The sequence below is a fragment of the Notolabrus celidotus genome, chromosome 22 (assembly GCF_009762535.1).
Source record: "Notolabrus celidotus isolate fNotCel1 chromosome 22, fNotCel1.pri, whole genome shotgun sequence".
In the NCBI taxonomy this organism is placed as follows: Eukaryota; Metazoa; Chordata; class Actinopteri; order Labriformes; family Labridae; genus Notolabrus; species Notolabrus celidotus.
The window spans coordinates 5833539-5858574 of NC_048293.1; the positions used below are offsets into that span (position 1 = coordinate 5833539).

Here is a 25036-nt window from a genome sequence, read left to right on the forward strand (position 1 = left end):
ACAGGACAGATAAAGGACCAGTGTGTAGGACTTAGTGGCATCTAGTGGTAAAGTTGCTCATTACTACTCAACTGACAACTGCTCCCTTCACCTTCCCCTTTCAATCTCAAGCTCAGTTCACCCCTTGCCCCCAGCAATTAGACCTATCCCAACGTTTCGCATGTTCATGTCTCGAGAGTCGTCTGCATGATAGCTTTTAAAGCGACGACAGTAATGCACAATGTGTTTTCTTCGCTATGAAGATTTGAAAACTACAATAACATTTGTTTCATATTACTTTGCTGTTTTTTCAATGTATTGTACCTCTTTCCTTTGGACAAGCTTAAAATAAATGTATGCTTATGTCTCCATATAACTAGCTAGCAAGCTAACGTCAGGTCTGTTTACGTGAATGCTGTCGTCAGCTACGGATGACATATCAGGGTGTTGAAGAGTTGTTCCATATAGTAGGGGAAATTTCCCTACTACCCCTTTTTAACTCTGTTCCAGAACAAAGGGTAGGGATAAAAATAAGAAATGGGATTGACCCCTAAAGTGGGAGAAAAAATATATAAACGCAGTAAAGACTTGCTCTGTATCAGTTATCTGGATTGTGTAGTCTTCGTTACCATAAAAACATGGTGCTGCAAATTGGAAAATGTTCCAGTTCAATGGGACATGGTTGACTTTGAAACACGTGCAGCTGACTTCTTAATCAGTGTTTTAGCGTTATCATTAAACCATAAGAAGGGTTGTCATCAATGTGAGCTAAAGTCAGCAGCAGCTCAGCTCACAGCCCCCAGAGCGCAGCTGAAGAGCAGCAAAGAGACACTGACATTGTATTTGAATCTGCTTTATTCAGAGTTCATATGGTTCTTAAATTATAAATACTTTGTTCTAAAGAACAGGAGTCCTTTTTCAGATATTTGACTCCCAGTTTCAAACTTTTTTGAAATGATCAAACCTGAAGACAAGCCAAGCACATTCGAACAAGCTAGCTGCAGCTCTGCTCGCCCTCCTGAGTCCTGCGATTACTGAAGAGCATCACAGAAACACTTGTCAAGAATCAACAGTTCTGTTTGCTTTTGAGAAGAGGAGACCTTAACAGATAATTCTGCTCTGTGAATAAAGGTTAAGAGCTTTCATTGTAAAGCTTTCAGCCTCTCCATGCTGTAGCATGGCGTACATTGACTCAGCAAAATAAAACTAAGATCCATCTAAATCTCACAGGCTGGTCCTTGAAGTCTTGAAATGTTTCCTTTTTATTCATTAAAAATATTAGCTACTGTCCTCAGGTAAACACTTGCTCAAATTGTGTTTGATTTAGAAACATCTGTGTTGCTACTGTTTGTACATAAAAGAATATTAGTTGAAAGGGTTGTCTTATAACTGCTGGCACAAGTCCTATTTTGGCTCCTACAACAATAACATACAAAGTGAATCCTCAAGCTGCCCAAAGTGCCAAGGCACACGCTGAGACAAACATCTGTGTCTGAACATTACTCATCAGTAATGCACCTTGTGTTGTTTAAGCTTACTACTGCTACCACTACAACTGCTAACACTTTACAATCCTAACTTCGTTTAGTGTGACATTTTGTTCCCTTCTTAGCAACACAGTAGGCACGAAAAGGTGTGTGTCCTCACGCACTTTACATAATTGATTGTACAAAAGGTTCACTTTGGGGTGACCCCTCTGATTAAACGTTTAACACTAATGGGAGTGACACAAAAAACGTACATCCACTATCACACAGAGGAGGGTCGGGTTAAGCATTGCTAAGCATTAAAATAAATATCTCAATAAATACAACTGTACACAAATTCTGGCTTTATGCATTGGCATATAGCATAAATTAAACATCATACCCTGCCTGCTATCTCCAAATACAGAGGAGAAAACTGAGTCAACCTCAGGCCAAATATTTACTTCATTGTGTTCAGCTTCACTGATGTTTCATCAGTATAATCCAAGTGCATTAATAAAGGGGATAAGTAGTAAGGTTATTTTGTTTGGAAGATGTATGAAGATGTATTCATGTGCCCGTAGGCCTTAAGAATGATTGATTAGTACTGCTCTGGTATGGGAAAACACCATCTAAATTTGCAGCTTATTACTTAGATCTATAACATGACAATACAATAAAATGAGGATCAAGCTATGTCAACATCGCTCAACTGATAATTTACATTAAAGGGGTACTCCATCTATTTTTCACATGTTGTCATCAGGACAACGAATCAGCCTCTCATTACTCTCATGTCACGTCTTTTGGCTTAAGACTTAACATTTATAACAGATGACTTTCTTAGAAATAATTTCTTAAAAAGCTGGTAGCTGTAGGTTCAAAGTATTTGAGCATTTAAGTAATTAAGTTGCCTTATAGGTAATGTAGGAACCATCTTTTTTGCAGCTTAATAGACTAAAAGTCAGGATATATCAACCTGCTGCACATTCTTTTCATCATTCCAGTTAAAATGTGTCTCAAATTCACAACAATTTCATGCAGGTGCTGCTACTGAATAGCTGGAGTACCCCTTTAAATTGTGGCACATCAATAATCGACAAACCCCAGCGTCAATAGAAGGAGTGAGGGATTCAACAAGACAAGTGTGAGATCAAACGGACAGAGAGAGAAGGGACGCAAGATTTTGTCTAACGGCACAGGAAGACTCAGGTTTTAATCCTAACTGTATTCTCCTCTTTCACAGTTGGAGTCTTCCCTTCCTCTGCTGTGGCAGCACAACCTGCTGGGCAACTATCTGCTCAACTTGCCAGAGCACTTGCCCTCTCGGCTACATCCCTTTCCCCTCGACAAGTGGAAGGGACTCGTGCGAGCCTGGCGGCTGCAGCATGTATCCTGGTGATGAGGGTAGTAGCGGCGGGGAGGCGGTGAGCCGGAGAAGCTGGGAGGGGAGCGGCTACGGCCCAGGCAACTCACTCCGCCGCTGCCACGGTGCTCGTGGCGGGAGGGCGAGGAGCTGACGGAGCGCTGCAGAGAGGAGGAGCTGCGTGGAGAAGCACTTGAGCTGCGGTGGTGATGTGGGGAGCTAGTTAGGCTGCAGATGCCCATTCTGGAGCCCCCGTGCTGGGCTGAGGAGCGATGGTGAAGGGGGGAGCCTCGGGAACCGTGCATCAGCTGAGCGAGGCAAGTCAGGAGGTCTGAGTCACTGGTGCTGCCAGCTCGGATACGGTAACGCCTGAGCCTGAGTGGATACAGAAAGCAGGGGAGGTTATGACAGCCAGGTCAAATATACCAAAGAACAGTTGAGGTCTGGTCATTCAGCAATCTGACTAAGTAAAAAAATGCTGAGTCAGATGACAGGATGAGTATCCCTCTGCTCTCTGGAACCAGCAGGTTGTTAGCTTAGCTCAGCTTAGTACAATGACTGGAAGCAAGGGGAAACAGCTAGCCTTGCACTGCCCAAAGTATAAAAGATACATATGCCAAACCTCTACAGATTTTAGTGGCTCCTGTGTTTTCAGCTTTATGCTAAGCTAGGCTAATTAACTACTAATCTTGCTTCATATTAAGCATACAGTCACCAAATGTGCTTTCAATATTGTCATCTAATTATAGGTATAGGGAAAAATGCAAAATTTCAATAAGCTAACAATAAGCTAAGAAGAATGTTTTGTTGTTGTTGTTGTTGTTTTAGTGTGAAATCTTTGTCTTTCAGGATTTTCCCAATAAAGTATACTCAATCAATAAAATAAATGTTTTTGATCAACACAAGAAAAAGATCATCACATTACCTGCCCTCTACAGTAGAACGACCTGGTGGCTTTCCAGGCGGTGGGCGGGGCAGGAATTGTGCAGCTAGCTGCTCAGCAGAAGAAGCTGAATGTATGGGGCGAGGGATCCTGCTCTTGCGGGACAGAGGGCTGGAGGAGGACGAAAGGGAAGGAGCTTCATCTCCCTGGCGGTCAGAACGGGAGCCCATCAGAGAGTCCTCTTCCTGGGAGCGGTCAGAGTTGGAGGACAGCGGGTCCCTGGCAAGCGAGGCCACCATGGGGCCACGCCTGTCAGAGAGGGAGGGTGAGGCAGTGGGAGAGGGGACGGGGCCCTGGTGGTTGGCTTTCTTCTGCAGGAGTTTTTCCTTTGCAGACCCTGGAGGAGGGAGCTCCAGCAGACTGGACGGCTCCAGGACTGGGATGCGACTTAGCCTCCGGCTGGGGTCCTTGCGAGGGGCAACAGGGGAAGGAGAAGTAGGGCCACTAGTCTGATCTGTTGCTTGATTCACTTCTCTGCTTTCCTCTTTCAGCTGAAGCTCTGTGGCACATGGAGAGTGGCCGTAATCATTCTCAGGGTCTTTCAACTTGGGGAATGCTCCAATACTTGAGTCTCTTTGGCCGTTCACAGGAGGGGAGAGGTGGCCGTTGGCAAACACGGGGCTGCGAGGGGACCGAGGCGAATGCGGAGAGGAAGGCGAGCGCAGAGGAGGCGTGCGTGGAGAACGGGGGGAGCGCGGGGAAGACGCACGACTTGGAGCAGGGCTTTGAGCTTTGGTGTGGATGTTTCCATTGACCAGTGCCTCAGCCAGGGGTTCTGTGGGCGTCCCTGGGTGAGTGGGCACATTGTCCTGCGGGGAGCTGATGTCCGCTGTGCGCTCCTGGACATGCTGAGCCTCGGCTTCAGCTTCACCTCGCCTCTCCAGCAGGAGGCACTGTGGGACACTGTCTGATCCTGACTGGGAGGACAGCCCAGAGGGACGCTGAGCTGTCAACTGGAGGGGAGGGGGAGGTGGAGACACGGGAGGGAAGAGAAACACACACACAGTTGTTACCAGACAATAAAGCGCACTAAAAATTGGAAAAATCTGCTAATAGTCAAAGGCCTGTTGCTGATAGACTACAACATGTCGAGTTGTGCTGTAGTTCTGTAGCAAGAGCCTGATGCAGATGTGTGAAAAGAGAAGAATTTCTTAATATGGGGTAACAAATGGTGATTAGTTTGGCAACAGCATGCAGTACCATATCTACCATTATCAGACCGAAACACACAAGTGCTATGGCAGTGTCAGTCAAGCTGTGAGTACTAAACCAGCAAGTAGGACAGGAAACGTTCACGCAACTTCGCAGGGGGCTTCAGCGAAGAGAGGGTGAGGAACAAGTACAGGGAGAGTGAGAGAAAGAGGAAGATAGAGAGGACAAAGACGATCTGAAACAAAAGAGACCATGCAACCTGTAGTCATGACTCGACATTCCAAACACACATGCCACAATCTGACAAACACACACCCCCTATTCAGATCACAAGAACACATGTCCAGACACAAGGACACATCTGACCCATGCTCTGTCTGGCCTGCACAATGCCCCTCATGGTTTTCTGGAGAGAGCTGCCTGACAACAACACAAAAAGCAAGCCAACTGAACAAAGAAGCCAAAATGAGCAACTTAACAAAAAAACTGAAGGAATAAACAAAAACGTTGACAGCTGGTGTGTTGCTACTGATGCAGAGGAAGCTGAATGGAGGTTTTTTTTTGTTGACAGGACGTGATGGACTCATCACCTGCTGGAGCTGGGCGCGGGTGATGCGTATGACAGAGGGGAACTTGGTGTTGGCAGCACCCGCCGGGATGGCCGGCAGTTTCCGGCGACTTGGTGAACGGGTGCTGGGGGCGGGGTTTGGTGGTAGTGGTAGGGAGGCGTGGCAGGAAGAGGCAGAGGAGGGACGCTCCTGAGGCTGCTGATCAGCAGACATGCTGCGCCTGATTACGCCCGGGTGGCGAAGGTGCAGCGGGTCCGACAAAGTGGTCAGGAGAGTGTGAGGGCTGGGAGAGCGCAGAGGGATGGGGCTGGATGTCCGCATCGCAACCTCCTCAGGCAGGGACGGAGGAGAGGTGGGGAGCTAGGAGACGGGAGGGAGAGAAGTGGGAGGTGAACAGAGGAGGGGTTGTGAGATTGGTGAGGGAGTGAGGAGATGGAGAAGGAATGGTGGAAGTGTTGTGAGGAAGGTAAACTAAGTTGCACTGGTGGGGAGCACGACGACGAGATGTTTCCAACAGGTAAAGCGAGAGCAGGATTACCAAAATAAGGGGATTAACTACGACTAAGGGAGAGAGGGAGAGGCAAGGTAGGTAGATTTTGGGAGGGCAGTGTACATTTTCAACTTGGAGACAGTTGCTCTGGTTGTAGGAGAGAGTGACGAAACAGTTACTCCTCTTATCTTTCTCCTCTACGACAGTAAAAGCACATAATGTTGGATTGGAAGTCAATTTGGTGTGATTCACATAAGGAGCAAAAAAGTTATCTTAACCAAGCAAACCAAAGCAAATCTGAAAATAAATAATTGAGCTTGTAAAGTAAATAAAAGAAACCAAACAAATTTCAAATGACTGCAAATAAGATCAAATTAGGCATGACACATTTTGCAAATCAAAGTGCATTTCAAAGCCATAAGCTCTCTCCCCCCATGCTGTGATCTGATAAACAGCAGTTGTGACACACATATATATATTTTCTAACACAAGCAAAGAAGCGTGAAACACAAAGCAGTAACATTTAGCTTGACACTACAACAAGATGCAGCTGGTGGATCTCTGACTGTTTTATGATATTAGCATTGAGGCTCAATTGCTAGAACTCTGTGCAGCTTTTTAACTCTGTAAAAACGCTGACTACAGTCAGTCTCATGTATGCCATGTTGTAAGATGAGCTTCAAAATAAAAGGGGTTACCTGAGTGAGGACTCCCTCAGCCAGAGCCTCAGCAGGGCTGGTGGGGGTGATGGGGGGCAGAGCCCCTGTAGGGCCCACACTGAGCTCCAACTTGTCCACCTTTGCACTTCCCTTGGAGGAAGCCATGCTTTCTTGTCTAGCTTTACCAGAGCCAGGGCTCGGGCAGCCCTTGTCCCACCCAGGAGAATGTTCACCTGGTTGGAGCACCTCAGGCTCCTCATCTTCCTCCGAGGGGCTTGAAGTGACTTTGGCTCCTGGGGAGCCACCGGGCCGCTCCACCATTACCCACTCCTTTGAGTCAATGTCATGCCTCCCAGAGCTCAGATTGAGGGCCACAAAGCCCCCGCTGTCAACCGCCCCCTCCCCCTGCTCCAGAGATCCACAGGATGCTGGCTTAGGAGAAGCGCCACCAGACCTGAACTCCTCATCATAGTGCCAGATCCTATCAGGTCGCTCCCCGGCAGGTACAGCCTGACCCTGAGTTACTGGGATGATTGCAGCCCCGTCAGCCTCCTTCTCTTGGTGCTGGGTGCCAAGCTGCTGCTTTGTTGGGCTGAGGAGATAAATGCAAACAGAAGAGTTGTACTCTATCTGAAGAAAAACATACAAATAAACTTAAAAAACTTTTGGGACATACCTGCCATCCTGGAAGCGTTCTGGGCTCGGTTTGGTCTCCAGGCCAAGCCTCCTCTCCAGCTCAAAACTGTGGATGTTTCGGAGCTTCCTTAGCAGCGGGCCATCACGGTCTGCAACCCCACCCTCAGAGTGTTTGACTGGGGAACCCAAGCTAGGCCCAGCATAGGGGCTCTGGTGTCCTTGGTTACCCTGATTGTTGCTGTGTTCCTCCTCTGTGCCCGCCTTAAGAAACCAATGAGCATTGTTAGTGACTGCTTCAAGTTAACTTATGGGTGGATTTGAAACACGTTATTAGGAGTCAGCAGTCTACCTTCCACGCTGCACTTCTGATGCGGTTCCTGTTGCGGTCCAGCTCCTCCCAGACATCAGCTTCCTGGTTGCGGTGTGGGTGCAGGGGTGAGCCCGGCAGGCGATCTGGAGCAGGATTGTTCTCCACATCGCTGAGCTGCTCGTCCTGCAGAACCTCGTCTGTGTTTTCTCTCATGAGGTCGCCGGGGATCAGGGAGGCGTTCGCCATACTGAAGGCAACAAAAGGTACAAAGATGACTTACTCCTTAAGGCTATAAGGATCTATATAAAGTGTATTTATTCAATGAAACGTACCCCATGTGTGCCGGCGTGAGGCGAGTGTGATGTTGCGGTGTTGTGGCAGAAGCACTGATTGTCAAGGTGCCATCTGTGCCTGTCCGCTCCCAGTCATAGGGGTCATTTTCCACCACATTGTAGGTTTTCATGCTGTTGTCAAACACTGACATCAGGAGCTGTAACAACACACAAACATATTTACCTTTGTGATAGTTCAGATTCTACAGAAAAAAACACTAAGAGACAAAACACTTAACATATTAGCTGTCACAACATGCTCTTACAGACACTTTTATATGATCAGAAAAGCTTCAATCTTTATTAAATCGAAATGAGACCCTTGTGTCACCTGATAGTCAGGCTTCGTGAAGTAGTCCAGGTTGGAGATGTGTTCCAAGAAGACCCCAAACTCTGCCGGCAGGTGCTTGAGCATCAAACGATGGTCGTAAGTATCTTTCAGCTTCCCCACATGTTCCTTAGAGTGAACAAACACACACACACACACACACGTCACAACTCGTTACTCACTGCTACCAGGACGGGGTGATTCAGGCAGACAGAGGAGACGAAAACATTGTCTCTCCTTACTTTGTCCTTGATCTTCCTCCACGGCAGCTGACCAACCAGAAACTCCACCAGCATGTAGAAGAGAGACCACAGGTCATCATGACGGCCCATTTCCTACAGGATCACACCACGGTTTGGTTAACTCAAATCAAAGAGAATAAGTGATCAGATCATGGGAGGAAAAGGAAAAGAGCTGAAGCAGAGGGCAGAAGGATACTGACCTTATTCTTGTGTGCGTTGACAGATGCATAGCGTACGGTGCCTCTGAACCCTGCCACTGGACGGGGCTGACAAACAAACAAAAACAGTCTATATTAAAGCTGCTATGATGTCATTTAGATGCAGATTAGACACCATAATTACACACATTACATTTTTGACATTGTACAGTAGAGAGTCATACTTTGTTAGTCATTCCTTTCCTATTTAAGAAGTAGGGCAACATCAGTGTCTAATTGGAGACTTAGCTTTTAATTAGCTTTTAATTGGATTATCACCACTCAACCAATCTAAATCCAAATGTATCCCCTTTACTACTTTGTTGTTGTCATCAGCTGCCTTTATCTGAAAGAAACATCTGCCCTTTTTAAATCCAAAAGGTTCCCGATGTTAAACAGCTAGTTGAAAACTTTGTCTCTCAAACAGTTTTGGCGAGGCAGGTAGCTTAAATCTTGAAGTGAAAACAGAAACCACCGCACCTGACAGCAAAGCTGATGAGCACACTGATTCTGGATTTAAGTTTTGGGTTTGAAGAGGCAAAATATAACCTCTCAATGAATGATAAATGGAGCTTTTGCACCGACACGTGCAGCTAAATGTATTCTCAAAAGAGGACGAACACTTACAGGTCGGACCTCCTGGCAAGAGTTGGTGAACTGGCGAGCTAAACCAAAGTCCAGCATGTAGCAGGTTCGACATGTACTCGGGAAGCGGCCCATAGCAAAGTTTGACTGAGGACGGCAAACAGAGGACAGTGGTTAAAAGTATAATAACATTATTTAAGTTTTATGTTTATTTAAATACAATAAATCTCTGAATCAGTGAGGATATTTGCAGCCAAAAAAAAAAGACGTGTCACAAAATTACCCAAACAAGAGAAATAAAAATGTTCCTGTGTCTTTAATAAACAAAGAAGGAGTATAAGTTGTAGGTAAAGAAAAAGACCCAAGCACAAAAAGTCTTCGTATATAAACCTAGCTGTGACGCACCGGTTTGATGTCACGATGCAGGAAGCCAACAGAGTGGATGCTCTCTATGGCCTCCAGGATCTGGCGCCCGAGACGCAGCGTGGTGCTGATGCTGAAGGTTCCCCGTGTCATGCTCCTCCTCAGGTCAGCCAGGTTCCGACCCTGAGGGATTACAGGAATAGTCAGGGGGCAAAAAGAGACGTTAACTCAACTGTGATAACTTCACAGCATGTCCTCAGTCGGTTACCTAACGGGTTGTAAAGGACAAAATAACAGTCAATGTTGATTTCAAAGAAAGTGGAATCACTCATTTAAGTTTGACAGACAGGGTTTTTGACTATGATGTCAGAAAAAACTTGATCCCGCTGCATGAACATCTGTAATCAAACATACTGTGAGGTCTGTGGTCAGTGAAGTACATGATAATGTGACATTCCTGTGGGTCTGCTTGTTTATATCCTAACCACACCACTTCAAAAACACCCAAACCTCATCTGACAACAATTTCACAGAATGTATTTCACAAATCTGTGATCATGGCTCTAATATTACAACACAGGATGTGTGCTGGATGCAGGAAATGAAAGTAATTTAATGCCTCTGTGGATCACAGCAGGTTATGGAGAAAATGAAAAGTCTGCAGTAGAGCTGCTTGAATATCCACATGGGGAGTACTGTGGCTTTGAGCCATAGCTATTTAGCAATGCTAGCAATACAGGATGTCAGTCTCTGCAATAAATTTAAGGCAGAGTTGCCTGAGGATGGGGAGCCTGTTTAGCTCAGTTGGTAAAGCAAGCAGGCTAGAGTCCTTGTCACACTGATCATAGGATTGATTCCAGGTCCTGCATGTCAATCCCCCTCTCTCTCCCCACATTTCCTTGCTCTCTCAAGCTGTCCTGTCCAATAAAGCTAACAAAAGAATGGTTCCCTGAGGATGAATCCCAGTTATCTTTCCCAGTTGATCCCGTCACTTATCATGTTTGACTCATCATCAAGACTGTCAAAAAATGTAGCACTAGCAATCATGATCCCCAGAGGATGAATCCTAATGACTTGGGTGGTTCTCCAACTTTTTATCTAGCGCCATCATGAGGTTTAAAATCCTGTTTTTTTTAATCAATTTATTGCATTGTATGCCTTTTTAATAGGACAGTGGACAGAGTAGGCAACTAGGTGATTGACATGCAGTAAAGGGCCACAGGTTGGAATTGAACCAGGGCCAACCGCTTCGAATACCAAAGCACCTCCACATGGGGTGGGGCATTTATCCAGTACTGCAAACTGACACCCCTTCAATCTATCAAATGTGTTCCATTAAATTTAGCACAGCTGTTCATGACTCCCTTAAGATAATTGTAAGTATTTAAAGTATATTGAAAGTATATATAAAAAAGAGCGTATGGGACTAACCTGAAGCTCCATCACCACGTAGTTAAATCTGTCATTGCGGCCGCATCCTACAAAGCGACACACGTGGTCTTTACCTAAAAAAAAACAAAGAGACAAAAGAGTTTCTTGTTACTTTCAGAGAAGAAACTGAGGTCACTCCACAGTCACCTGACATCAGCTGCATCATTTGATCGTAAGATGAAGCATCCTGAATGAATCACAGTGAATCCTGTGTTGTTATTTTCCTCCTCTCTCACTCCAGTTACAACAGCTCAGTGCAGCTCAGTACCACAACAAGCCTCCCTGTACGACCGTCCAGCTGGTTTAAGGGCTATTTAGCACATAACATTTGCTACACACGTGTGTGAATGCCTTGTGTCTTTGTGCATGTGTGTGCGTTGCATCTGGTCTCAGAGGACGTTACTGCAGTGGCAGCTCGACTGCAGCCACACCCCATTCCCATGTACACACACATAACATGCTAACTGTTACTAACAAAAGCTCCATGTTGAAAGCACTGTTCTTCAGATCGCCTACTTTCCCTAACCTCTGTACTGAAATAATCCAGTGAAAGGAGTTATTATTAGCTGGATGTGACCCATTAGCTCTCTCCTAAGGCTGAGGGTCGATGTTGACTCTTTACAGCGGGGCTGGTCAGCGATGTTTGGGGGACTGGAGTTCAGCCTGTCTTAAGTTACATGCTGATTCCCTGAGGAAGCAACAAACCCATGATGCCTGCAGGCCACAGCCATTAGACAGCAAACATGATCCCAGGCCATTGATTTTCCTCTCAGAGGGGAAGATGAAAAGAAAAGGCGCAGCGGTTAAAGGGCAGGAAGGAAAAGGGGAGGGGAAAGATACGGTTAAAAACAGACAGATAGGAGAAAAACTACACAACTCCCCTGCAGGAGGGTCTTGTGTGACTCTGTGTGAGATGTTAGGAGTGTCCCGGCACACAAACATACACTTCCTCTTACACTTATGTTGTGTTGCTGTCATCTGAAGCTCCTGTGTTTAAAACCAAGATGTTAGATGCAAAGTGATTGCATATGATTGACTGAACGATAGTGAGTTCTGTTTGCTGCAGAGATTGAAGCGAACTGAAATGAACCCTGCTCCAAACTGTGTTCCAGATGAGTCAGATGATCTATATCTGGCCACAGAGGGACACATTATTATAGCTGCTATCAATGCACAAAGGTCATCCCTGCATTTTCTACTTGCTTGACATTCCCTTCATCTGCCTGCTTCTCTTCATGTTTTTTTCTTAATCCAGAACAAATTATGAGCAGAAAAGGTCTCAGATGTCTTTGTTTTTCCTGCCATACTCAGTATTCACTGTCGGGGGGACTCCGTAGGTCACAGTGTCAGGGAAGATCAATCGATCAGCTCCAGAAATGTAACCAAATCCACTGAATCCATTTGGACTCACCCTGGAGCTTCTTGAGCACGGCCACTTCCATCTTGAGCACCTGTTTGGGCTGCTGGGCAGACTCCACCTTCAGTGCCACACTGACCCGCGTCAGCAGATCCACCGCCTCGTAGATCTCCCCAAACCCACCACCGCCAATCTTCTTCACCTACAGGGAGAGGGCGACATATTGAAGGAGAAATCCATGGAAAGAAAAACAATATTTACAAATGTGGATCTAACCATAAACTTAAGTTCCTTTCAATCAGACTTTATGCAAATAGTGTTCTTCTTCTTTGCTAGTTTTCTAAAATCTATTGCCTTGCTTACAAAACTGCAGTATACTGCAACAAAGTGAATCATATCCCCTGAATTAGAACCATAACTGTCAGTGTAAGATGCAATTTAATAACAGTATTTCAGCTTACAAGTGGGATAAATGCAGAGAGGTATTTTAGTGTGTGACTGTACTTAAACCAGATGGTGACGCTGGGATCCACAGTGACGCAGATCAAGCTAGTGGTGCCACTTTTTAAGAGTTTTTCACCCTCATTAGGTTATAATCATGCGTTCAAAGAAAACAGTGGTTTATTATTTATGAAATAAAGCTTGTTGGTTTGATTGAAAAGACTCTTTAAGGGGCGGCTGTGGCTCAGCAGTAGAGGTGGCCGCCTCCACATGCTGAAGTGTCCTTGGCTAAGACACTGAACCCCCAAACTGCCCCCAGTGGCTGGAGCAGCGTGTGTGAATGGGATTAGTTAATAGAAAGAAAGAAAGGCACTTTATTAATCCCCAGTGGGAAATTCAATTTTTTCACTCATGCTATTTTTGGACATGCTACACATATAGTTTTTTTGGTATATACATACAAATGCACACACATGCAGTGAACATGCTTAGGGAGAGATGTCAGAGTGAGGATACTGCCGTCAACAAGCGCACCAAGAGCAGTTGGGGATTTAGTGCCTTGCTCAAGGGAACCTCGGCAGTGCCCAGGCAAGTGAAGCAACACCTCTCCAGCCACAAGTCCACTTGCCAAACTTCGTCCATACTGGGACTCGAACCGACGACCCTTCGGTTCCCAAGCCAAGTCCCTATGGACTAAGCTACTGCCGCCCCCAATAATAATACCGATATGGGCTTTACTAAGCAGCCTCTGCCATCAGTGTATGAATGTGCTGTGAATGTGACATGTTACATAAACGCAGTCCATCAATCGTGTACCATTTAATTGAAGACAACAAGTGATTATTGGGGTTGGTAGCACAATTACAGGCCAAATGATCGTGGGCAGTGGGCCTGTACCTCACAATCAAAGTTACCGTAGGCTGAGCTCAACTACTAGCAAAACAAAGGCTTCAAGTGAAATAAGGTCTGTCAATTTGAAGTCCTTCTGGAGTGTATTCCATGCAGAGGGTGCAGCAAAACTAAGCGCTCTTTTACTAAACTCTGTCCTAACACGAGGAACACAGTTGTAAAATGTCACAGGAGCAACTGTTTTCTGTATGCTTTACTGTATTCTATGTATCAAACTCAACATTTGATTTTGTTGCTTTGATTAAGTTCAGTATGGTAAATTGTCATTCACTAAAAAGCAGGGCTGAGACAACTATTTTTTTCATGATAGACTGAGTTGAATATCATTTATAAGGTGAGATGAAGATTTGTTTCATCTCAAAGGGTCTTGTAATTGTTCAAAAACCTCCAAATTGTTCAGTAAAATAAAATAAAAGACTAGGAATAGATTTAGTCTTCACATTTGAGAAGTTAAAACTTCATTTGTATTTTATTCAGTTTGGCAGACACCTCAAAGACTAATCATCAAATGATTAATTGCTTAAAAAGTTGTTTTTATATTGATCAACTTATTATTGATTGAACACTTCAGTTCTGCAGGACAGTATTAGGTTAAATAGTTTATTAGCATTGATCAAAATAAAAGCTGCAGAGTTTTCTAATCAAAAATATAAAACATGAAGTATGTACTTGATTTCAATTTGCTCTCCTCCTTTTTTCCTTCATTCAAACCTCCTCCCACGCTTGTACCGTTTCATTCTCAGCACTCGCTGAGCTTTACGTTCCCCACGTGTCCTTCACTGTCCTCCATGCGCTCACACTCACACACACAGTCTTGTGTCGCACTCAGAGCTAAAGTCGTAGGATTAGCTGCAGCACTGTTATGTAACTCCACTCCTCAGAAGACAGGAAGTGGTGCCAGGCTGCCAGTGAGGAATAACAGGCTCACATGGCACCCAGGCTGGCACAGCAGAGAGAGACATGGGTCCCTGAGGGAACACTGCTACTGCCGCCTATAGAACACTGCACTGCTGCAAATAGCTACACAGGCTATATTTAGATCTCACACACTGCAGCAGCGCTACCTGGACAGAGGGACATAACCCCAAAGTGTCCAAAGCTCAGGTAAGATACTTACGACAAAAGCAGGAAGACTCAGAGGCTGGAAAAAGCACCGTTTAATGAACAAAGAGGTGTTGTTTGTCCGACAGAGGGTGAGCTGGGGGACAGGCAGGGATGGAGCTGGAAAAACACGAAGTCTATTGTTGCCAAATAACACGTCACTTACCACTTTCCATCGTTCCTTGACCAGGGCGAGCACGCTTAGGATGTCAGCTTGCTCCGCTCCCCCGCTCATCCCGTCTGTGGACCAGGGACGCTCTCCTCACTACTTCCCCCCCGCGACCAGCAAACTTAGACTGGGACGGGCATGTCTAGTGTTGATGGAGAACCCTAAGGAAGTACAAGAAGCACAAAAACACCAGAAGATGAGGGATCATTACATGTGTTAACTTGAGCATCTTTAAGTCATGTTTTTGTGTTTTGACCAAGAAAGATTTTAAGGCCAAAGGTCTGTATTAGGTCTGGTTGAACGGCATGTGACAGCTCCAAAGTCGCCCAAGTGGTGACAAAGATAAACCCCTGGCTTAAATGGCTGGAGCCTTCAGATACCAAACCATCCCTGCAGCTGCCACACCTGCTGCCAGCAGCTGTTCTTCCAGACTGACTCACCCCACCAAATCACAGACAAAATATCTGTGCCTTAAATTACAAAAAGGCTTCTTCAGAGTATCATTTCCCCCAACCATTTATCTCCTGAGTGTGACAGCTCAGCCGCAGGACTAATGAAGAAAGCACTCATAGTCTCCTCGGATATAATGAGCCTGTTTATTCTGCCTAATTTTACATCAGGATCATAACATTACTGGTGTGATGTGGCAGACATATTTTGCATCATAATACTCATTGAGTTACTTTTCATATTTACTGCAGTAAAAGTAATGCACAAATGCATTCATGTTTACAGATAGGAATGTGTGCAGTTAGCTGACTTAACTCTTAAACATCACCTTAACAAATCGTAACAAATCATTAATATCATTATTATTATAGGCCCAAATAAGCAGGCCATACATTTTATCTAAGCTGTAGCGCAGCCACCTGCTACCAGCTCCTGTACTGCTATTATGCTAAAAAAAAGCTCAACAACCTGGATGTAAACAAGCACAGATGACAGATGACATCTCGTAACACAGGGTAGGAAACAATTAGATATAGTTGTGTCTGGTTAAACTGGCATGTAACCACTCGGCTGGAGCACAACCTGCAGAAGGAGAGAAGGCGAACCCAATGTTAGCCACACTCTGTAGACACTGTGATGCCATGTTTAGCTGTGTTAAATAAATTGTGCTCAGTTTAGGCAGTTTTCTGAGTGTTGTCGTACCTCTCGACTAGTTGGTTGGTTGGAATTGGTATTTCTGTTACAGCAACTAGGAAATTAGTTGCTCTGGAACATCCCTATTTATCATGTTTACCTGTATTATTTGGGGTTTTTTTTCAGACAAAATGTTATAACAATTTTACTTTTATTCTTTAAAGCTCCTGTGAAGAACCTTCAGGTTGTGTCAATTTAGGCGCCCCCTGTTATAATAATAATAATAATAATAATAATAATAATAATAATAATAATAATAATAATGATAATAATAATGATAATAATAAATTGTATTTAAAGGCGCCTTTCAGAGCACTCAAGGTCACCCAACAAGGCAGAGTTTATAAAAAAAGAACAATATAAGGTTAGACATGATGCAGTGTAAATCATGTCTGTGGTCAGTGTCACCTTAAAGGCTGATTTATACTTTTGCGTCTCCCCTACGCAGCAAGAGCTGATGCAGACATGAGCTCCACATACTTGTGCGTCCATGTGTCAACGTTGCGCAGCAATACTCCGCCGAAACACTTGAGGGCAGTGTGGTCTCTCTGATAGCCGGTCGCCTGTTTCCGGCCCCGCTAAGATCTCTGTTTACTTTTCCACAGAGATTCAGAGCGTGTTATGTTAATCTACAGCTGATACATGTTGCTGTTTACTGAGTGGACCAATCACAGGACTTGCGGTCCGCGTCGATTCTCTGTGTAGTTACATTTTGGAGGAGGTGTACGTCAGCTACATGCATAGGCCTCTGCGAAGGTATGGGAGCTACGCGGACCCCCGGCGTAGGCTACGTTGTCGATTCGACGCAGAAGTATAAATCAGCCTTAAGTCATGCTTTTCTGTCTTTAACAGTTAAATGTATCACTCATTGAGAATCTTAGCAGTGGAAAATGTGATTAAAAAAAAGGCTGTTGCTTTGGTTTGTTTCTATAGATCATAAAGAAGCATCAAAAAATGTCCAGCCTGTTTCATTACAAGATAAAAAATGACTCACAGGAGCTTTAAAGTTGGCTTACATTGTAACATCAGAGCTTTGGTAAGCGAATACTGCCCTGGAACATGTGTTCACATGTATCTGAGCCTATAGATGAATTGGTACCATTGTCTTATAAGTGTTACCTTGAAAAGGTTTTATAGTCATTTAAGTTGACTTTAATGAATTATTTCTTAAGCTTTAGTGACTGTTTATGAGGTATTATAAATGCAACATTTTGGTTGCCAGATTGTGATTAATCCCTCTTTTTGCAAGGGTTAGGAACTGTATTGATACAGGAAACATTCTCTACATGTGACCTATAAGTTGGTCTTTTTATAGCTTATAACTTATTTATCCAGCAGTGGTAAATTATTCATTATTACACCATGAGTTAGAACATACTTATCCATCATAAATACATGTATTGCTATCTAGCCCCTGCTTCCTTTGCATGAAAAGCAGACTGACCATACAATAAGGATGTAGGGAAGTTTCCCCTGGATATACTGTGTACGTTCTCCTGTATTATACAACATCCGTGTCAGAGTGAGAGATAAGCATTCCTCAGGAGAGAACACGCCGCTAACTTCCTTTAGTCTGTCTTCAAACACTCGAAGCAAACCCAGCAGAAACCCGACTTTCAATTTATCATTCTGCACACAGCGCCCAGGCAACTACGGTTATGCAACAAGCCTTCAAAACACTATTTGGTTACAGGGCATGATCCGGACATCAAGGAGGCAATCAATCCCATCATGCACCAGGGTGAGGTTGGGAGATGGAAGAGGGCAAAGTGTGGATAGACTTGATGAAAGTGGAATGACATGCATGCTCTAAGACCGGTGACACTACAGGATGAGATATCTCAGGATTAAACCTTAGTCATAAGAAGAGTTTAACTTTGGACTGTTTTATTTTTCTTTTTAGTCCTTATTTTTTACTTTCATCTGTTTTAGATTAATTACTATGAGCTAAGACAGATTTATTTCAATATAACTTAGATAATTCATTATTATTAATACAATTAGGGTGTAAGGAAATATCCAAAATTTGAGTACATTATGTTTTTTTCTACATTATTTCTGAAAAAAAAATAATTTAAATGTATTTTCTTGATTAGTCTACCTGCATTTTCTTTCACAAATGTCAAGTGTTACTTCTTTGATACAGATTTTGGTTGAAGAGAGGTGTCAGTTTTGCAAAAGCAACATTTCACTGATGAGTTAAACATGGGAAGGACAAACCTCTGAATGTTTTTCCAACTTTACTAAAGTCTCTCATTGTGATATAAACACGAGCATGCATATTGCTCACCTGCACTAAGTTAGTTCACCAGGTTATAACCCAAAGTTAGACTCTAAAGTAAGCCTGGAGTTTGTTAGGAGAATAAACAGCCACTGATTCTTACTAGTTTATCACAACAAACTTTAACCTTTCAACTGGCAATGACCCAGCAACAAAACTTACACATTTCATGCCATGATCCCTTTTAACTGAACAGTGCAGCGTTGTATTTAAGGATACAAAAAGGCGATGTTAATTTATACACGTAATAAAAACTGCAGTAAGCTGCCAGCAGTGACTCATATTTCTTCATTTGGAACATAATGTTATAACGTTACCATCACGTCACAGTAACACAGCATGATTCTCTATAAACAAGTTCTCCATTATTTATTAAATATTTATGGACCTTTTTATCTTGTTTTTTTTCACTGGTGGCACTTTCTTTCTTTTATCTTGTTTCTATCTTGTTTTTATTGACCAATGGTTGATTTTTATGTCTATCTTGTTTCTATTCAATTTGTTCTTATTGATTTCTCATTTCCTGTTTTTATTGTTTTTATTCCGGGGTTGTCATATTGTTTTGATGTTAAAAGGAGGCTGACTCACTGCAAACAAAATCTACCTACGGGTACGAATAAAGTAACCTTGAACCTTTATGCCATCCAGCCTACAGCTATACTGAAGATGCGACTTGCCGTTGTTTACGACGTGCAGCTTAGGCTGTATAGAATCAATATGAGTAGCCTATTCTTAAAAGTATTGTCTATAAACTACTCTCTCTAGTTGATATGGTCCTTAATATATTTGAACCATTTCAGATGACAGTGTCATATGTTTTGTGGATATGAAATGAGTAGAATGTTGAAATAATTTTTCGGTACGTTTTGCTGTTTTGCTACATTTGAGGGGTTTCCATGACTGGAATATTGGTCAACTGTTTTCTAGGCCGTGTGGGAATCCTGAATACTGTCGTACGTCTCCAGAATTATTTTAAGACTTTGGAAAACTGACATAAGCCCAAGTCTGGAAAACTGGGTAGTGGCAATGATAGAGATGGGATCTTACGAATCCATGCTGCACAGATTAAAAGGTAATACAGAAGGTGGGACCACCTCCTGGGACTGCTTTTGGACTCACATAAAAACTAACCGAGACACTGTGCAGATCCCAACAGTATCAGGATCCCCTGTATAACTATAACCATAACTATAACACTGTATTATTTCCAGTCACAACATACAATTGGCTTTTTCTCTTTGAACGGATGTCCTGTCTGTATATGTATCCTTCATCCTATGTTTGTGATTGTCTGTCTGGCCTGTACAATGTATCCCAGTTTTTTGTATTTCTGTTTTGTTTTGTTCTTTCTTTTCATTATTGTTTTATTTGTTATACATTGAAAAGTTAAAGCTGCTGTTGTTAGTCGTGATATATACATCAGTTCGGAGAGAGATTTCGAATGTCAACACTACCCCTCCCCTCTCTGCTCTTGTAACCCCGCCCACAAAAGATCGTTGTGCGCATTCTATGAGGAAGTAGTGGCTTCCCAGCCAATCAGGGCGATGTAGTGGGGCTACCACTCGACCAATCAGGACAGAGGGTTGGGGAGTAGCTATGATTGGTCCATCATAACGGGATCGAGGGGAATAATAACATTGCTTGATACAAAGGCATTGGAAAACACAGAGATTTCGCCATAATCTCAAATTACTCCACTTACAGATGAGTACCGATGGGTATTATGACCTTTTCTCCAAAACCAGCAGAAAAAAGTAACGTTTTTTACACCATTCCTACCAACAGCAGCTTTAACAAAAATCTTTAATGACAAAAAAAACTGTTGTACGTCTAGTAGACCAGAACAGCATTATGTGTGTTTCACTGACAAAATATGACCCAAAGAATCTGTGTGGAATACAATAAAAAGTAAGTCTGAAATCTAGTGAGAAATACTGTTCCACAGCCCACAGCAATACAATCAGCTCTGTAAGGCTACTGAATGCTAGAGCCAGCATCCTCACCTTCAAACATGCTGATTATGAAGCATCTTAGTTAATCACTGTCACAATGTAGCATGTCAGCATACTTTAACAGAACAAACAGATGAGGGTTATCGTGATGTCGTAACTTTCCGTTTGAAAACTCAAAGAGAAACAAAGAAGAATCATGATCTGACGATGGTGTCCCAGGATGAAAAGTAAGAGGGTCAACTCTGTGATTTAGGTATCGCTTTGAGGAGACGTTCTGCACAAAAACTAGAGGAAAACAAAAGAGACATGAGGAGGAACAGAAGTTAAAAACAATCCCAAAGCTGGACCAAACCTCTGCCACAACTTCCCTCAATATCAGGCATGTGTAGCAGCTTAGGGTACACACATGTTTGTAGAGAGAAAGAGAGAAAACATCTTCATTCAGTGAAAAGCACAAGGTATGTGGGTGAAACCAGAAGAGACGTGCTGTACAGCAGCGTTTTAACCCTGAGGGATGAGAGGAACGGACAGTAAATAAGCTCTGCTGTGGGTGCTGTGTCACTACTTCAAGGTCACCTCATGTTCCAGTGTTTTCTTTCTTTGATGGGAGGAAATGGTTTTTTAACATCACGTCGTAGCTGCCACGCATGCTTGCTGAACAAGTGTGTAAGTGGCTGAAAAATCCTCTCTGTGAAACTGGAACATTAAGAGTGAAGAGAGGATATTTTGATTATTTAGGTCCTTTTTACCTAACTCATTGTTCTCTTTAAAGAGTGAAGAGTCTGGATGAATTGAAGCCATGATATTCTGTTTTTATCCAAGTAAAAAAAACAGTCCTCCAGAATCTGAATGGTAAAGGTAATCGCCTACTAGCAGACTAGACTGCACATCTACCTCTTCAACGCACATGCCCTCCAACACAAACTCATACACATATTGCATAAGTGCACACACCTTTGCACAAGCCAGGCTGTCTCACACTGTGACTAATCTCACACCTCAGAGAGAGACACGGCTCTGCTCTTCCTCCTCCTCCTCCTCCTCCTCGATACAAAGCACCATCATTGAAGAAAAGCAGCACAGGAGGAGCTGCAGACCTTTGGCCAAAAAAAATTAAACCACTCTATGAAAAAAGAAAAAAGAAAAAAGAAAAAGAAAACAGCTCCCGCTTCATCATGAATCACGCTTTCCTGACCCCCCTGCGTCTCCATAGCAACGATGGTGCAGTGCCATTTTCATGTGCTGACTGCAGCTCCTCGCCGTCTCTGCCCTTTTGGTCTGCTGGAGGCTGCTAGTTTGCAGCTACGTAGAGCACCGTGAGATGTGGGTAGGAGGAGTCCTCCTGATCCAAAACTTAAAGCTAAAAGCTGGAGGTGTTTGATCTGTAATCTTTGCATGCATATTTAACACATGCTGCTTTAACATGTGGAGGTATCTTTCCTTTGGCCTTTTTATACCCATTATGAATCACAATAACATCACCAATATATAGAATTACATGTGCACTGGGTCCTTTATGGGTCCAATGTGCAATGATTATTCACATTTTCAAACATGCATTTATCTTTTACAAATGTATTCACCATAACACTGCATATATTTAGCTTCATTAAGACTCCACACAATGTGTCCAGGTAGGATCAATAAAGTACTTCTTATTGTGATCCAGATTTGATAACACATGGCTTAGGGAGGAGGAACTTACGGAGAAACTTGACTGAATTCAAACTTATGCTAAGTTTTCTGTGTATTATAGTGAGGCCTGGCTGCATTGCAAATCAGAAAGACCTGTTGGAGCCACCATGAAGCCTTCCACTCTCCAGTTTGAACATCATGCTAACAGCAATAATGCTCCTGGGTCAATTTGACGTGGAGAACATTTAATTATCCCAAAGTGGCAGAACCCCAAAAATACCAATACACATTTTTTTTTAATCTTTTTAACTCCATTACTAACCATTTAAATCAAGATTTGGTCCAATGGTGTTCTTTAATTTTCACAGATCATGGTTCAATGAGGATAACTCAGTCGTTTTTCATTCAAATTAATGTTAAAACGTTTTTGAATGTACATTGGAAACCCCTAAATATAAATAAAACCGTTTCACATGACTTTTTTTTATTTTATTTTACATTTGAATTTATTTATTTTTTAAATATACTTTAACAAGGGTAAATTTAACCCGCTACATAACAGGAAGGTTAAATACCTGATGTTACAGATCTTTTGATATTTCACTGTCATTTAAATATGACAATGCATTTTTTTTTAATCGTGTCACATTTAATCATTTCTGTGTCTAGCTTGGTTGTCCTGCTCTGCTTAAGCTGTCAGGTTCAACTATTTTTACAAAGTAGTTTTAAAAAGTACTCAAATTAACTAACATGGCTGCATCCACAACAACAAAGGGTAAGGTCTCTTTTGCAATAAATATTTGGTGTTACTTTTAAAGGTTGTTTAAATTCTGATTCTGACTGTTATTAAAGGGCCTGGTTTGGTACACGACCCACCAGTTGATTAAAGTCTGCTCTTGTCGCTTTCAAATCATGATATGCAGACAACTGGTACAAAGTGAAGTTCGCTATGGGACTGCAGGAGTGTGTGTCCATACAGCGTCATGCCTCTCTACAACTGAGGATACAAGGTATCAGGGGCCATTTGGCTGGGCAAAATACATTTCACTGTTTTGTACATTTTAATGCAAAGAAAGAAAAGTTTAACACTTTTTGGGAATGTCTGTGACTAAAACATCAAATCTGATAAAGGTATTCTAAATGCTGAGCCACAGCAAAAGAGGAATGGATTGGAATCATAAAAGAAACATATGGTAACATGGGGAACTGGGGAAAGACAACTCATGTTGATACAGCAGCTCCTCAACATATACATAAACTGTATGTATGTTTCTGGAGTAAAACAGCCCCCTATAGTGAGTACCAAAAATACCAAAAATTGACATTGGAGTTATTTTTTGGACTTTCATTTGAAATGCAATGCACAACATGTAAAACACATTAACAGAAATTGACTTTTCCAATGTTCACTATTCTCTGTTTGTTTTCTTACCTGGTTCTTCCTGATCTTGCACCCTTTCTTCTCTGATTCCCCCTTTTCATCACTGCTGTATTTGTGTTGTTAAAATATTACGTTTCAACCAATTACTGTATGGTTTTGAAACTTTTCTAGCTTGTTAAAAAGAACATACAGTAAAAAAAAGAAAAAACAGGACTTCAGATTTTTTATTTCAAACGTATCCTGTGAAGGTTACACAAAAACTACCTCTGTAGGTTGTTTCCAATGACTGGTAGCCCTCCGCAGCAGTAGTTCTCCAACACATTTCCCAAGCTGGCCTAGTCTGCACAGTAAAAGCAGCTATCCTCCCTGCAGTGGGCTAACTGGCTGGCTTTGCTGTGGATAGCTGTTGCATAGCGAGTTCGTTGCCACAGCAGATTTACTCAGGCGCGTCCACGCACACTGGCCGTCCACAACCACAGGCCACGCAACCTCATCCTGAGAGCTCTCACAACATGCAGGATAACACACTGAATGCGTGGAGCTGCAGCCAGCGGGGGAAATGGGTTGTTATGGTGAGAGAGAAATCGAGAAGGGGAAAAAGCAAATCACGGCCCCGGGATTCAGGATGCTTACCTTGGGTCGTTGATGCCAATCCAGAATCCAAAGGAGAGCCGGGTGTGGTTACACAAAATCCTCTACGTTTGGAGGCGGAGGGGACGACATGAAGCGGAATCCCATAGTGAGCGAGCCGTCCATAGGAGAAGATGGAGTCCGTCGTGTCAGTGGTTTAAAAAGGCGAACCAGCAGGTGTAACGGGTGGAATCTGTCTGAATGTGATCGTCCCTTTTCTCCTTCTGCCTGTCACCTCAGCATCTCTGTCGGTCGCTGCGGATCCGTGACGTGACGACTGTGTGATGATCATCAGCCTTCCTGCGCGCGCGCTCCCGAAGCGATCACCCCTCGCAACAGCTCGGGCACGCGCACTGGGGTCTTTAAAGCTCGTTCGCGGGTTATAACTGTGGGCGCGCGCTGCACACAGACTCAGTAACTGGTGATTATTTATTTTGGTAGTTTGAACTTTTTTCGAATATTGTAACACAAAGAAAACGTTTGACTAAATTAGAAATGTTTTACCTTTCAAATGATATTAAATCCAAGTTATTTCAGCTGTGTAGGAGGATACAATCTGATTAGTTTGGAACGCGGCCATTGGTAAAAAGAACACACTTTCGGAAGACCGCTAGGGGGCGACATTCAGCCACTGATGGCTTACTTAAATAATGACATACTAGATATACAAGGCGATAAAGACCACAATTTCCGTCAAAAATGTATTTTCTTTAATCCATTTACATTAACTAAATTTCAATGTAGATATTCGTGTGGTGTTCATGACCACACAGCCAAGAAAATGCACGGTAAAAGGACAGAATCGCTTGATAAAGACATCTTGAGGTATTAAACATGAACTTTATTGCTGAAGTAGTTTTTGAAACCATTAATGCTTAGTACTTCACACAGCCATCTACTTATAATGAAGGGATTACTCAGTCTGTTAACAATGTCTGTGCTATTTTATGTTGAGATTTATGACTTCATGTAATTAAACACAGCTTAAT

At 43.1% G+C, this 25036-nt stretch overlaps 1 protein-coding gene across 2 annotated transcripts; it reads right to left on the reverse strand.

Moving 5' to 3' along the window:
* Positions 1 to 816: 816 nt before the first annotated feature.
* ttbk2a (tau tubulin kinase 2a) lies at positions 817 to 24443 on the reverse strand. Of its 2 annotated transcripts, XM_034675734.1 has the most exons (16): positions 24051 to 24443; positions 15023 to 15186; positions 12460 to 12607; positions 11049 to 11122; positions 9660 to 9800; positions 9297 to 9401; positions 8673 to 8738; positions 8473 to 8565; positions 8234 to 8359; positions 7903 to 8060; positions 7610 to 7817; positions 7301 to 7521; positions 6664 to 7216; positions 5497 to 5835; positions 3737 to 4707; positions 817 to 3186 (listed from the first exon to the last, which is right to left on the reverse strand). In XM_034675734.1, the coding sequence occupies exons 2-16, from the start codon at positions 15089 to 15091 to the stop codon at positions 2739 to 2741; spliced, it is 3720 nt and encodes a 1239-aa protein (XP_034531625.1). In that variant the 5' UTR covers positions 15092 to 15186; positions 24051 to 24443; the 3' UTR covers positions 817 to 2738. The 2 variants fall into 2 exon arrangements, with proteins under 2 accessions (XP_034531625.1, XP_034531626.1); XM_034675735.1 differs by lacking the exon at positions 5497 to 5835 and having other exon boundaries at positions 24051 to 24442.
* Between the last annotated feature and the right edge of the window lie 593 nt (positions 24444 to 25036).